At 42.8% G+C, this 12,227-nt stretch overlaps 1 protein-coding gene across 1 annotated transcript; it reads right to left on the reverse strand.

Moving 5' to 3' along the window:
• Positions 1–1,514: 1,514 nt before the first annotated feature.
• On the reverse strand, positions 1,515–6,855 carry si:dkeyp-51f12.3 (uncharacterized protein LOC107988041 homolog). Its single transcript, XM_061738087.1, has 3 exons — positions 6,513–6,855; positions 4,455–4,781; positions 1,515–2,335 (listed from the first exon to the last, which is right to left on the reverse strand). Exons 2-3 carry the CDS (start codon positions 4,715–4,717, stop codon positions 2,176–2,178), a joined length of 423 nt encoding a protein of 140 aa, XP_061594071.1. The 5' UTR covers positions 4,718–4,781; positions 6,513–6,855; the 3' UTR covers positions 1,515–2,175.
• Positions 6,856–12,227: the final 5,372 nt, after the last annotated feature.

A 12,227-nucleotide genomic window follows, 5' to 3' on the forward strand; every position in this document is an offset into this window, starting at 1 on the left:
TCCCTCTCTTAGTTGGAAAAAGGGCACCACGCAGATTCAGCTATCGGTCACATTATTTCAAGCAGGCTGTCAAAATACTCCAATGAGACGTGCAGAAAGGCTGCAGGCAGTCTGCTGACCTGCTTCCATGAACTTTGCTGTAAAAATGGTACAAATGAAGACATTCAGAGCACAATTGTTCCATAAAACCAGACCGTAATGATTCACAAACCTCATAGACCCATATGTTTGTGATAGAACGTAGAAAACTAGGAAAAGAGTAAGTAATATGGGATTGCTATGCACTGATGCAGCTCCATACCATCAGAAGTCTGGTGGCTTTTCTTCTCTTTGGTAGAGTTTTCCACTTTGCATCGGCCCATTTTGAACGAGTTTTGGGGACGGTGGCGTTTCTGGATCGTCGTCACATTTGGCTTCTTCCTATGTTAGAGCTTTAACCTGCGTTTGTCGTTGGCACAGCAAACTGTACTATCAGACTGGTCTCTGGAAGTGTTTTTGAGCCCAGCAATTGTTTCCATTACACAATCAAGCCTGTTTTTAGTGTCACTCGAGGGCTTGGAGATCACAGGCCTCTGTTAATGACTTCTAGTCTTGTGCCTTGAGCGCACACATTTCTCCAGATTCTCTGAATCTTTTCATTATATTATTTACTGTAAAATTATTAAATATTTTCAGTTTGTATCTAAGGTTTTTCTGCTCATCTTTACTCGTAAGAGAACTGTTGGCAAAGAACATGATCATCTGCCGGATGCTCCTCCAGGTGTTTCTTCTTAGTCCACTTCCTTCTCCAGCCTTTTGTTTACCGGGTCTCAACTGTTCTGAGACGAGTCACTGCCACCATGTTGTTACATTTGCTACCAAGTGTCTCATGCGTTTTCAAAAGTGGCCGACCCCTCTGAAGGGGTGGGGGGGCGGCGTGGAGCTGAGAAAACTGGGGGAACAGAGGTGTAAAGACATGATTGGAAAGTTCACCTTTATGTTGTAATGCTGTAGTGTCTTGAGAAAAGCTCCCTCTCAGGCTTTGATCACAAGCTCACGGGCTCACGAGCTTGGTTGATATTGTAACAAGGGACGACTAGGGAAACTTAAAGCAACAGAGTGTGGGCTACTGAGTTGGAAACGCCATTGCAAAGAAACAATGTACCACGTGGGAGCTTCTGCAGCTCTGGGTTCCTCTGGTTGCAAGTGTGTCTGTGAATGTAAGACGGAGATCCCATAATTGGTTTTGCACTGGCCTTTTGAATGAGTCCGTCCCAGGAGAAGCTGAGGCTCTTGACTGGAGGTCTGCTGGAGTCAGTTTTGGGAAATTAATCACCCTGACGGACATAAATGTACTTATATAAACTGAAAGTGATCTGAGATGGACGTGACGTGGCCCGGATGGATGATGACTGGCGGATGGTTCCCAGATCCCAGTGCTCCCCAGCAGGACTGCAGGCCTTATGAAAAATATCTATCTTATCTAAATATCTAACAATATGAAGAACATTTCATGTCACTTAATTAAAGACAGATAAAAGTGAATCCTTTATTTCCTCAAACCAGATATTTCAGCAATAACCTTTCAAATACAGCATTCATAGCTTGTAGCATTTTCGTTTTAACGTCAGTGGTTCATATTTCAAATTGAAGTGATTTTAGTCTTTTCAGCCAAGAATTACCAGATAAAACCGGACTGTTTATTTATTTAAAAACATTAAAAAGCATTGTACAATAAATTGTTGTTGTTTGTTGACTAAAACCAATAAAATTACTGACGGATCAGTGAACAGTTGTTAGTTGCAGCCGTGATGAGGAAAAAGTAGTAGCTGTTTTCAGCAGTGTGCCACACAGACGTAACTAAACCTAAGCAAACTTCTAGCTTAATGACAAGAGGATGGTGTATAAAACGATCAAACCTGAAGGATTAAAACCGTATTTTTCAAAAAAGGCATTCAGTCTCTGCATTCAAATAAGTGCTTTCTCTTCCGTGATCCTCTTTCTTTCTTTGGTGGTGGAGTCTCACGCAGGGGAGCCTGAGCAGAACGGGGTTTTGATTGTTGCTCTTCACATCCGTGTGAGTCTGGAGGCAGCAGGTCTCGCTGCAGCGAGGCCACTGGCAGCACGGGAGGGTCGTGTAAGGCTGGGGGCTGGAGACCAAAGGCACCGTCGTGAGGGAGGGACGTCCCACAGAGGTTAAAGCTGCTCGCTGGGGTCCTGGCTCTTCATCACCGTGTCGTAGGACGGGGGCGGCTCCATGGTCCAGGGCGGCGGGGTGGACGGCAGGGACGGCTCGGGCTCCGGAGAGCTGCTGACGGAGTCGGCCGACATCTCTCGACGGATTCGGTCCAGCCTCCTGAAGGGTGGGATGTGAGAGAGGAAAGAACTTACTGTGATGATGTTACAGCTGATACTTGAACCTCTTTACTACGTTTACTTTAAAGGGGACCTATTATGAAAAACACGTTTTCTCTTGCTTTAACATATATAAAGTGGTTTCCCCTCAGCCTGTCAACTCAGAGAAGGAGGAAAGCAACCAAATTCTGCAGTGTCTGTACAGCCGCCCGGATGAGCCATCCAGTGTGATGTGACTTCTACGAGCCGTTCAGATTCTGCTCCCTTCGTTAAGTAACCAAAATGCGATTTACATAGGTTGGCCTCTGATGCGTGAAACCACGCCTACAACTAACTCCGCCGGCCGGAGCTTCCGACATTTTTTCATAGCGGTGTATCGCGTCATTCAGGCAGCCAATCAGCACAGAGCCTCATTATCATAGCCCCGCCCACTCAGTATCCTGCATAGATAATGAGGTTAGAGAATGAGATGATAAAGACATGGCTCAGAAGCTGAATTTCTAATTTATTTAGCAAAAACAATCAAAAGTTTGTTTTTAAGACATTCAAGGCCTGTTTAAAATAGGTATTAGATGCCATAATAGGTCCCCTTTAAACTGATGCTTTAACAGAACAATCCTGCAGGGAATCACAGTTGTCTGCTTGCACATCTGCTGCCAAGTGTATTTGACCTGATCAGCTTCCACCAGTTTCATTAACTTCTTTCATTTTAGGGCAAACTTATTTGAAATGTTTCTGCATTTGCACATCAATCAGTTTCCCAGCCAGCCATTTTCAAGGGAAAAAATAAATTCTGTATTTCAAATATTTTCACACAACAAGCTGCTCCTCTGACAGCTCCAGCTCCTGCAGCTGCTCTTAAACTTAGATGGTTTCCAGGAATATTTCTGACTTTAACAGCGATGCTAGTTTGTAGTGTGTGTATATAACGTTGTGCATTCGCTGATCTCTCAAACAGACGTTTTTACTTTTACATCGGGTGTCTGCGTGTCACAATGAAAGTTAAACCATGTTTAGAAAAACCGTCCAGCCTGAGCTTCGTCAGCGTGCGTATGTAGAAAAAAAAAAAAAAAAAAGGATGATGATGATGAAAACTGTTTTCTTGGCACGCCTCTCCCACAGGGCCGGACAATGAGCAGAGCCGTCGTAGATTACCTCAGACAGTTCCAGGCAGGAATCTGTCCGCCACATGCATGTGTCTGCTGCTTTCTCAGTGTCCTACTTCTAAAACAAAACAAAAAAAAAGCCCCCAAAATTGGTTCACAATCCGGGTAAATCTTGTTTTCCAGCATTGCAACTTTTCAGGGTCCTGATTACTTCACTGGTCTTCGTCAGCCTGCGCGCTATAACTGCATCTGCTCCGCAGGCCAGACTCTTGGATGGCATGTCCTGGTATTTGTCTGCAAGTATGTTGATTTTCCTTGAACAACTTAAGGGAAGCCTGAACAGCGGCCTGTAAAAACAGAGCTTGTTGTTCTCTGTGCCAGGGGTTTCCTTGCCATTGGAACAGTCGGAGATATCCCAACAGCTTTCAAAAGGATTAGTCGTTAAATGTGGTGCAGACATTCCTAGTTCCCAGAGAATTAAACCTAAACTTTGCTGATACCCCCACCTTTTCTTTATAACCCCACAATAAGAAGCAGTTTGGTTTCGTATCAGATGGATTATTACCAGATGAACAATAATCCCTAACTTTCTACATCCAGTTCAGTCATCACATCTGACTTTGGTTGATCACATAAACCGAGGACGACTCCAGCAGCCTCAGATGTTCTGTTGAAAGGCTCATTAGAGCATTTTTAGCGAACTGTCGCTGTAATTCAAGATGAACATGTCCCATCTACCTGCTGACTATAGGCAGAGTAAGCATGTCAGCATACTGACCTTAACAGCAGATACAGCCTTTAAAAGCTTTGAGAAAGGTGGTGGATGTTTTATCAGATCATTTTCTACTCTTCCTCATCTGCAACTCTGTTGGCTCCCCGTGTTGGAAAATCCCCCTCCAATGCTGTCCAACACTTTTTTATGGAAAAACGTAAATCAAAAAGTGAAATCTGTGTCTGTGAGACGGTGAATCTGCCTCTGTGCTCCTCTGTTACCGAGGGTTGAGGCGTGCGTACCTTTGTATGGCCACGGCCTGCTGCGGGTTGAAGCGCGTCCCGGTGCGGGGGTGCAGGAGGAAGTGTCCCGGCACTGCCGCCTGGAGATTCTTCATGGCCATGCACAGTCCACTGATCAGCAGGCCCACGCCCCCCAGGCCCAGGAATATCCCAAGCAGAAACAGGGGGACTGAATGCAAGGTGCCCAGCCCAAAGACCATGACCCCCCCGACAGTCATCAGGATCACGCCCAGGCAGAACAGCGTGCCGTGATGGACCGTCATGCTGTCCTCCGGGGGGTTCTCTTCCTCCAGCTACAGATCCTACTCCACCTCAGCCACAGCCAGCCTGCAGGGGAGAGAGGACGGATCAGGATCCAGGACTGCAACTGCAAAAATGTTAACATCACTGGGATCTTTTTATGTATGACCACTGACCTTGCTGGGGCTAGTAATCCTTCTGGGGACCCCGGCCCAGTTGAGAGAGAGCGTGTGCAGAACCAGACCTCTAATAAACTTGTAATGAGCATCTGTTTGTTCTGCTTAAATCATCACATTAGCCTGAGCTGAACTATCTAAAGTAAATAACACTTTCATGTTATTTACTTTAGTGATAAACCCAGAACGGCTCCTCCAACGGTGGTTAGGATTAGGCTTTGGGGAAAGAAACTTAGCGACTGATCAAAATCAATCAATGCCATGTCAATGTCCCACTTAATGTAAATAAAATAAGACATAACTGTTATATAGTGTTTGCTTTGTTGGCGTGAGGAACAACTATGTTGGGTTCAGTTCCGACTTTAAGAGGTGATCCAGTTGAAAATTACAACTTGGAACTCGGAAACTTAACCATCCACCAACTTAACCAAACTCATCTTAACCATTTTTAGACCCCAGAAAGCTAAGTGCACTTTAAAACACACGTATTTTAAATGTTGAATAAGTGTTATGTGCAACTGTGTGTTTGTTTGTATGTCCTTAAGCTGCTGTCATGCCTTTTAAATTTCCCCTAGGGGACAAATAAAGTGATTTGAATTGAATTGAATTGAGAAACTTCAACTTCAGAATACAAATATGAATTGTTGTCAACATAACTTTGAATTGTGTTTGCTAATCAAGATCAAGAGATGGAGAAAGCTCAGGCTACAGTTTTTTAAAAAGGGTATTGCTGGATCCACTGGTTAGGTTTAGGCCTTTTGTGGTTATGGGCAGTACTCGAGTTGAGGGGGATGAGGGGGGATGGCATCCCCCCTGAAATAAAAACGGTCAAAATCATCCCCCCTGTAAAACTGCCATCCCCCCTTTCCATCCCTTATGTCATTTCATCAATGAATGTGGTTTTACTGCTATTTCAACATTGAGAGTCATCACCAGAAAAATATCACCAGAAAAATAACTTATTTGACCATTTTCACCTGTTTCAAGTAAATTTTCACTTGAAATAAGTAGGAAAATCTGCCAGTGGGACAAGATTTAACTTCTTATTACAAGCAAAAAACTCTTGTTCCACTGGCAGATTTTTCTACTTATTTCAAGTGAAAATCTACTTGAAACAGGTGAAAATTGTTGATCACTGCAAAAAGAGTTTTTGCAGTGATCCATTTTACTTATCCTTTGAAGGACAGAGTCATATTGATAAGTTCAGAAAACTGTTTTTTATTGTTGTGTTTTGATGTATTTGATGTAAGCCCAGTGGATATTTAAAGCTTACAGAAGGCTGCATTTAACTGCTGCTATGTCATTCCTGTAGTATTTCTGTAGGTGTTTTGGTCAGTGCTATTATTTGTAATATATTATATTATTTGTAATCAGCACAAATTATCTGTCCCCATATGATAAAATCCACCATCCCCCCTGATTTCTTTTTACAACTCGAGTACTGGTTATGGGTTGGATTCAAATGTACTAAATAAATGTTGGTCAGTGTAGTATTCCAATAAAGATTTGTGAGTGTGAGTGTGTTTATGTGCGATAAGGGCATGCAGCAGCACGCAGGACAGACTTGAGGAGGAAACAAGCAGCAACATGGAGATGATCCGCAGCGGCGTGCGCGTAAACGCGGGTCCCGTCCCGTCCCTACCTGGCGGGGGATCGCGGTGGGGAGCTGCACAGCTGATGCCCGGGCTGGACGCCTGCTCATTCCTCTGCTCCTGGTCCCCAGCTCTCCCCGCGACCCGCGATCCCTGCAAAAGTCCTGGAGGAGAAGCGGTCCGTCCGCGTCAGTGCGTGAATCCGCCGGCGCGCGTCCCTCATGATGAGCCCCGCCGCCGCTCTCCCCGCACAAAAACACACATTTCCGCGTCCTGCGTGGGGGTTAACGCACGGGAGGATCTGCGAGGGGGCCGGGGGTGTTGCCTGGGGGCTGTGGCTCCTGCCTGGGTCGCATGTGGCCACAGCCTCAGCAGAGGTTTGTGAGGAAGTAAAGCCTGAATTATGGTTCCGCGTTAAATCGACGCAGGGCTCTACGGCGTCATGTACGCGGCGACGCGCGCTTTATGCGCGTACGCTCTGCGTTGGTGTAACGCGGAACCATAAATCAGCCTTAAGGGAGTGAGGAAGTGCTTTTTTTTCTCCTTTTTTTTTTAAGGAAGGAAGTGTTTCAGTGACGAGGGATAAGAGGGAAGGGCGTTCACACGGTCTCATGGTCGCAGCAGCGTCCCCTTGGCCTGTGCTGGGGCAGGTCCAGTCACATTTAGAGATGAAGTTCTCAGAGCCTGAGGGCTGGGAGCTCTGCTGGGGGCACAGCTGGATCTGCCATCCCAGAAACATGCAAATCCTCTCAAACACACTGCAGAGATCATACAGTTCCAAAGATGCATCTGCAAACCTGTGAAAGCTATTACACTATAGAGGGGAGCTCATTGGCCAGAGCAGTAAGGAGAAGCCCTGATCTTATCAGTGAAACACATACATTTTTAAAATCTTACTGCTCCTCTACAAAGCACTGAATGGTCTTGGACCAAAATACATGCTGGTGAAACCCAAAGAACATAAATGTATTGATTTCGCTATATTACAGGCAAAAAAGATCATCGCTCTCAATTGGAAGAAAACAGATGCACCTACAATCGGTGCTTGGATCAAGGCTATGGCACAATGTAGGTCAATGGAGAAAATAACTTATACACTAAAAAATAAACTTGGGATGTATGAAGAAATCTGGAAACCATTTGATCAATTTCTTAAAAAAGGAGACATAGGGGAGCTTCTACGGGAGGACAATGCAGGGCAGGATACCTAAAATTCAGAGTAGTGGTGAAGCTCAGAAGGGCAAGGAACCTGGAGGATGACAGGAAAAGGGTAATTTTTGATTATTTGTTTAGGTTATGTATATCTTTAATTTCCTAGAGGTACCACTGGACTGTGTTGCTATCTGGTACTGTTATTATGTACCAACTTTGGATTGCATAACAAGAAATATGTAAAGAGAGAAGGGATGTGGGATGGGATGGGGGGGGATAAAACTGTTAACTCAGAAATAGATGTGAAATGTCCTTTATTATAATATTCTGTTTGTAAATGAAAAAACAATAAAGATATTGTTAAAAAAAAAACATGCTGGATCTGTTAGTTCCTATGAAGCTCCCAGACCCCTGAGGGTCATCTGGATCTGGTTTGTTGTGTGTCCCAAGAACCAGAACCAAGCAAGGTGAGGCAGCGTTCAGTTATTCTGCTCCTCACCGGTGGAACAAACTTCCTGTAGACCTGAGGTCTGCTCCAACTGTCAGCTCCTTTAAAGGGGACCTATTATGAAAAACACGTTTTCTCTTGCTTTAACATATATAAAGTGGTCTCCCTCAGCCTGCCAACTCAGAGAAGGAGGAAAGCAACCAAATCCTGCAGTGTCTGTACAGCCGCCCGGATGAGCCGTCCAGTGTGATGTGGATCTACGAGCCGTTCAGATTCTGCTCCCGCCGTTACGTAACGACGGGAGCGATTTACATAGGTTGGCCTCCGATGCGTGAAACCACGCCCACAACTAACTCCGCCGGCCGGAGCTTCCGCCATTTTTTCGTAGCGGTGTATCGCGTCATTCAGGCAGCCAATCAGCACAGAGCCTCATTATCATAGCCCCGCCCACTCAGAATCCCACATAGATAATGAGGTTAGAGAATGGGAAGATAAAGACATGGCTCACAGGCTGAATTTCTAATTTATTTAGCAAAAACAATCAAAAGCTTGTTTTTAAGACATTCAAGGCCTGTTTAAAATAGGTATTAGATGCCATAATAGGTCCCCTTTAAATCAGGGCTAAAAACCTTACTGTTTACTGAAGCATACTCCTAAATTAAATACCTACCTGCTGTACTCTACTGGCCTTACTTTTTAACGACTTGTGCTTATTATTATTTTACTTCTTTTCTTATCATTTCATTTCATTTTATTTGTTATTTACTGTTTAATTGTGTCTTGCCACTTTTAATGTTGATGTAAAGCACTTTGAATGACCTTGTGTTGAATTGTGCTATACAAATAAACTTGCCTTGCCTATCACCCAAAACGAGACATACATGCACAAGAGACTGAAGCAGAGGTGGAAGAAAGAGACATAAGAGATGGAGAATGACCACAAATACCGCTCTTTGACCAGCTTGAACCAAAGCTGGTGCCTGGCCGGTGCCGGAGTCATCTGAACACTTTAAAGGTTTGAACTGAAACATTTTAGGGGACTGGTTTACTTTTCATAGAGTCGCATAAAGACCTGTGTTACTAAATGTTTTCCAGTGTGCATTGAACCTCCCTTTGCAGCATGGTCCAGCTGAGCTCTGCTAACGGAGGAATCCTGCATCTCTTCCGTCACTTTGGTGGACATAGTCATAGTCGTTTGTGGCGTGTTGCACATGACCCAGAAGACAATTGGGAATCCTATTTGAACAAGCAGATTGTTCAGATTGAAATCGAACACGGGCAAATTTGGAAAACTGCATTGCATGTGATTTTTGGCTGGTCAAACTGTCAAAAATATCCTTCTAGATGTAATCTGTTTACGCTAAGAAACTGGATTTGGGCTGGCGGAGTGAACATAACCTTAGTCTCCTCTGTGGACCGCTGCTGCTTGATGTATCCACTCTTATCCATTTCCTTATCAATATTTTCTTCTGCACAAGCCTCACACAGATGTGACTAAACAGTTATGGTCAAAATTGTATTTCCAGATAAATATCTATTTCAAGCCTCTGACATGTAATTCCACATAAATGTTAGTTTGGAGGGGGTTCCCACGGACCAAGAGTCATTTTAACTTTGTAAGTGGCAGAAAAAGGCTACCGGTACTTGTCCTTCCTATCGCCGCCACCTCGTCATAAGTCTGTACACGAATGTTGTTCAAACTACTATCAACAGAAATGGGAGACAGTTTTGTCATAAATATCTTAAGTACTGATCCAATTCTGTGGAAGACGCTTAAAATAGCAATTTATTTTTAAGTAGACATCTGTGAACAAGCAAAACTTGTTCAGATACACAACTGTCTCCACAAGGTGTGATGTATTGTGTCTTTATCACGACTACAACGGGTTTCCACAAGGCTTGATTATTGCAACACATAGTTTGACATCCTTTCACTCAAATATTCGAAACTTCTGCCCATTACGAGCAAAATGTTTTCAATTTTCAACGTCCATATTTACCGTGCACAGGAAACCAGATTTCTTTTCTTGTTAGTTTGACACCAAGCATTTGACACCAGAAGTCTTTCATCCCTGTTTTATTAAAGAAAGTTAAATATACTCACAGCCATTGACAACATGTCCTCCCTTGGTCTTTTTCAAGAATAAAGCTGTCAGTCACATATGCATGCATGTGCAGAGGAATAAAGCAAAGCCAGATGGTGCATCGTCTCTAATCCCGTCATTCATATCAGAATTAATTGAACTTGGCTGTCAAGGATCAAAAGGGTGCACAGGAGCACGTTTCTCTCCCTAAATAGCTCAGTGTAACAGTTCAACATGGCTGGGATGGCGATAATATGCACGCTCAATCATTTTATTCATTTCATTAAACTAGATGAAGCTTCATATTCTTGAACAGACCATAGTGATGATCATCCACGACATAGGATTTCATTTTTCAGGTCTTCCTTTTGCTCGTTTCTGCTCAGATACTTTACTTTTTTAGTATGAATGAATAAATAAATAGCAACAATAAATAGTTTAACCACTCTTCAAACATTAAACCTAATTGTTCCACGGAAAAAGCCAAGCAACTTCAAGGCCTTTGGAAGTTGATTACTATGCAGCATTTTTTAACAACGGCATCGTGGAGAGAGGAAAATCTTCTTTAAGTGTATGAAAATGCAAAAACGTGAACGTGAAAAAGGTCTTTATTTAGTTACATTAGGGCAAATTATAATACTTAAAGCTCAGCCGTTAGCCGGCAGAAAGCTGCAGTGGTCTATTGAGCGGTGGAAAAACGCTCCTATGGTCTGATGAGTCATTGTTCCCCCGCTTTCAACTGGATGAAGAGTACATGTGTGCCGCACAAACTGAAACATGAGGCAAACATTTGTTCGGGATTTCAAGCCTAACATTCCCAGTGATAAACTGCAGGGTTTGGCAGGCGAGTAGAAACCAAGAATCAATCACCAGGGAATCCCAGAGAGAAAAGAAATTGCTCAAGTATGTGTCAAAATGAAGGAAATTTGGATTTCCTGAGCGCCTCTGCTACCATGGCAACTGGTAGCCTTTTTAATCTACCTCCACTAAACAGTCACAAGCTCAGATAATAAAAGGTATGTAAGCCACTGTAAAGCATGTTGTTGACATCACTAAATATGAATTGATCAAACTTCTTCTCTTCGGGCCTTTCTGATCAGAAAGCAAGTGAGAAAGGCTTTTCTTCACACACAACACAATTTTGATTCTTCATAACTACTTTTGAGAAGGTAAATGAGATTTCCTCAGTTAGTTTAAGCAGGATTAAACCACAGTCATTTTTAAATACAATGTTAATTAAATATTTCATTGTATGCTGCTTCACATCTTTAGACAGTTAATAGTTTCAAGTATAATGTGTTTTTCAGTGTCTGGTCAATGTTGGCCAAAGAGAGCATTGCATTTGCTCCAACTATTCTGAGTGTAGAAGTGTATCCAGATTATTCTGTCCTTGTGTAGGGCCACCACCCAGATGGTGCACTCATAACAGTCAAAAAAACTGAGCCTCCACCGCTTGACGCTCTACACCCTATACACCCTCGACAGCCACCATCTAGTCAACGTAGCCGAAGTGGAAGGAAACTCATTTGTTACGTTGTTGGTCTAGAAGAGAAGGGTAACTCAAATCTCTCATAGAAAGAGGAGAGATTTGAAACATGACAAGGAAAATTAAATTGATTTGTATCAAATTTAAAATCGATAAAAAGTCTAATCTTGGCTGTAACACAGCATCCAAAGAAGATATTCCACTATTGTTATTTCTGGTAAGAGCAAAAGAAGCTGTTGCAGGAAATAAAAGAAAAAGAGCAATGTCACAAGGCTGACTTGTCATATTTACTGAGGCCTGGATCAGAGTTATTATAGTTAATGAAAACTACGACTAAAACTGAAACTAACAGAGAAAAAATAATCCCTTTAACTGAAATAAAAATGAAAATGAAAGATTAAAACTGACTAACTAAATAAAAGCTAAAATGAAAAATGCTAAACTAACGAAACGAAACGAAATATAGTTTCAGGTAAAATTAACTTTGTTTTAATTTTCATTTTGTTCCTTGTTTTTTTTTTAATGTTTGTGGCTTCATTTTTCTAATTCTAATAACGAATATAAGGAATGAAAGAATATAAGGAATAAAGGACTT

Source organism: Cololabis saira, chromosome 13 (genome assembly GCF_033807715.1).
Source record: "Cololabis saira isolate AMF1-May2022 chromosome 13, fColSai1.1, whole genome shotgun sequence".
NCBI lineage: Eukaryota > Metazoa > Chordata > Actinopteri > Beloniformes > Belonidae > Cololabis > Cololabis saira.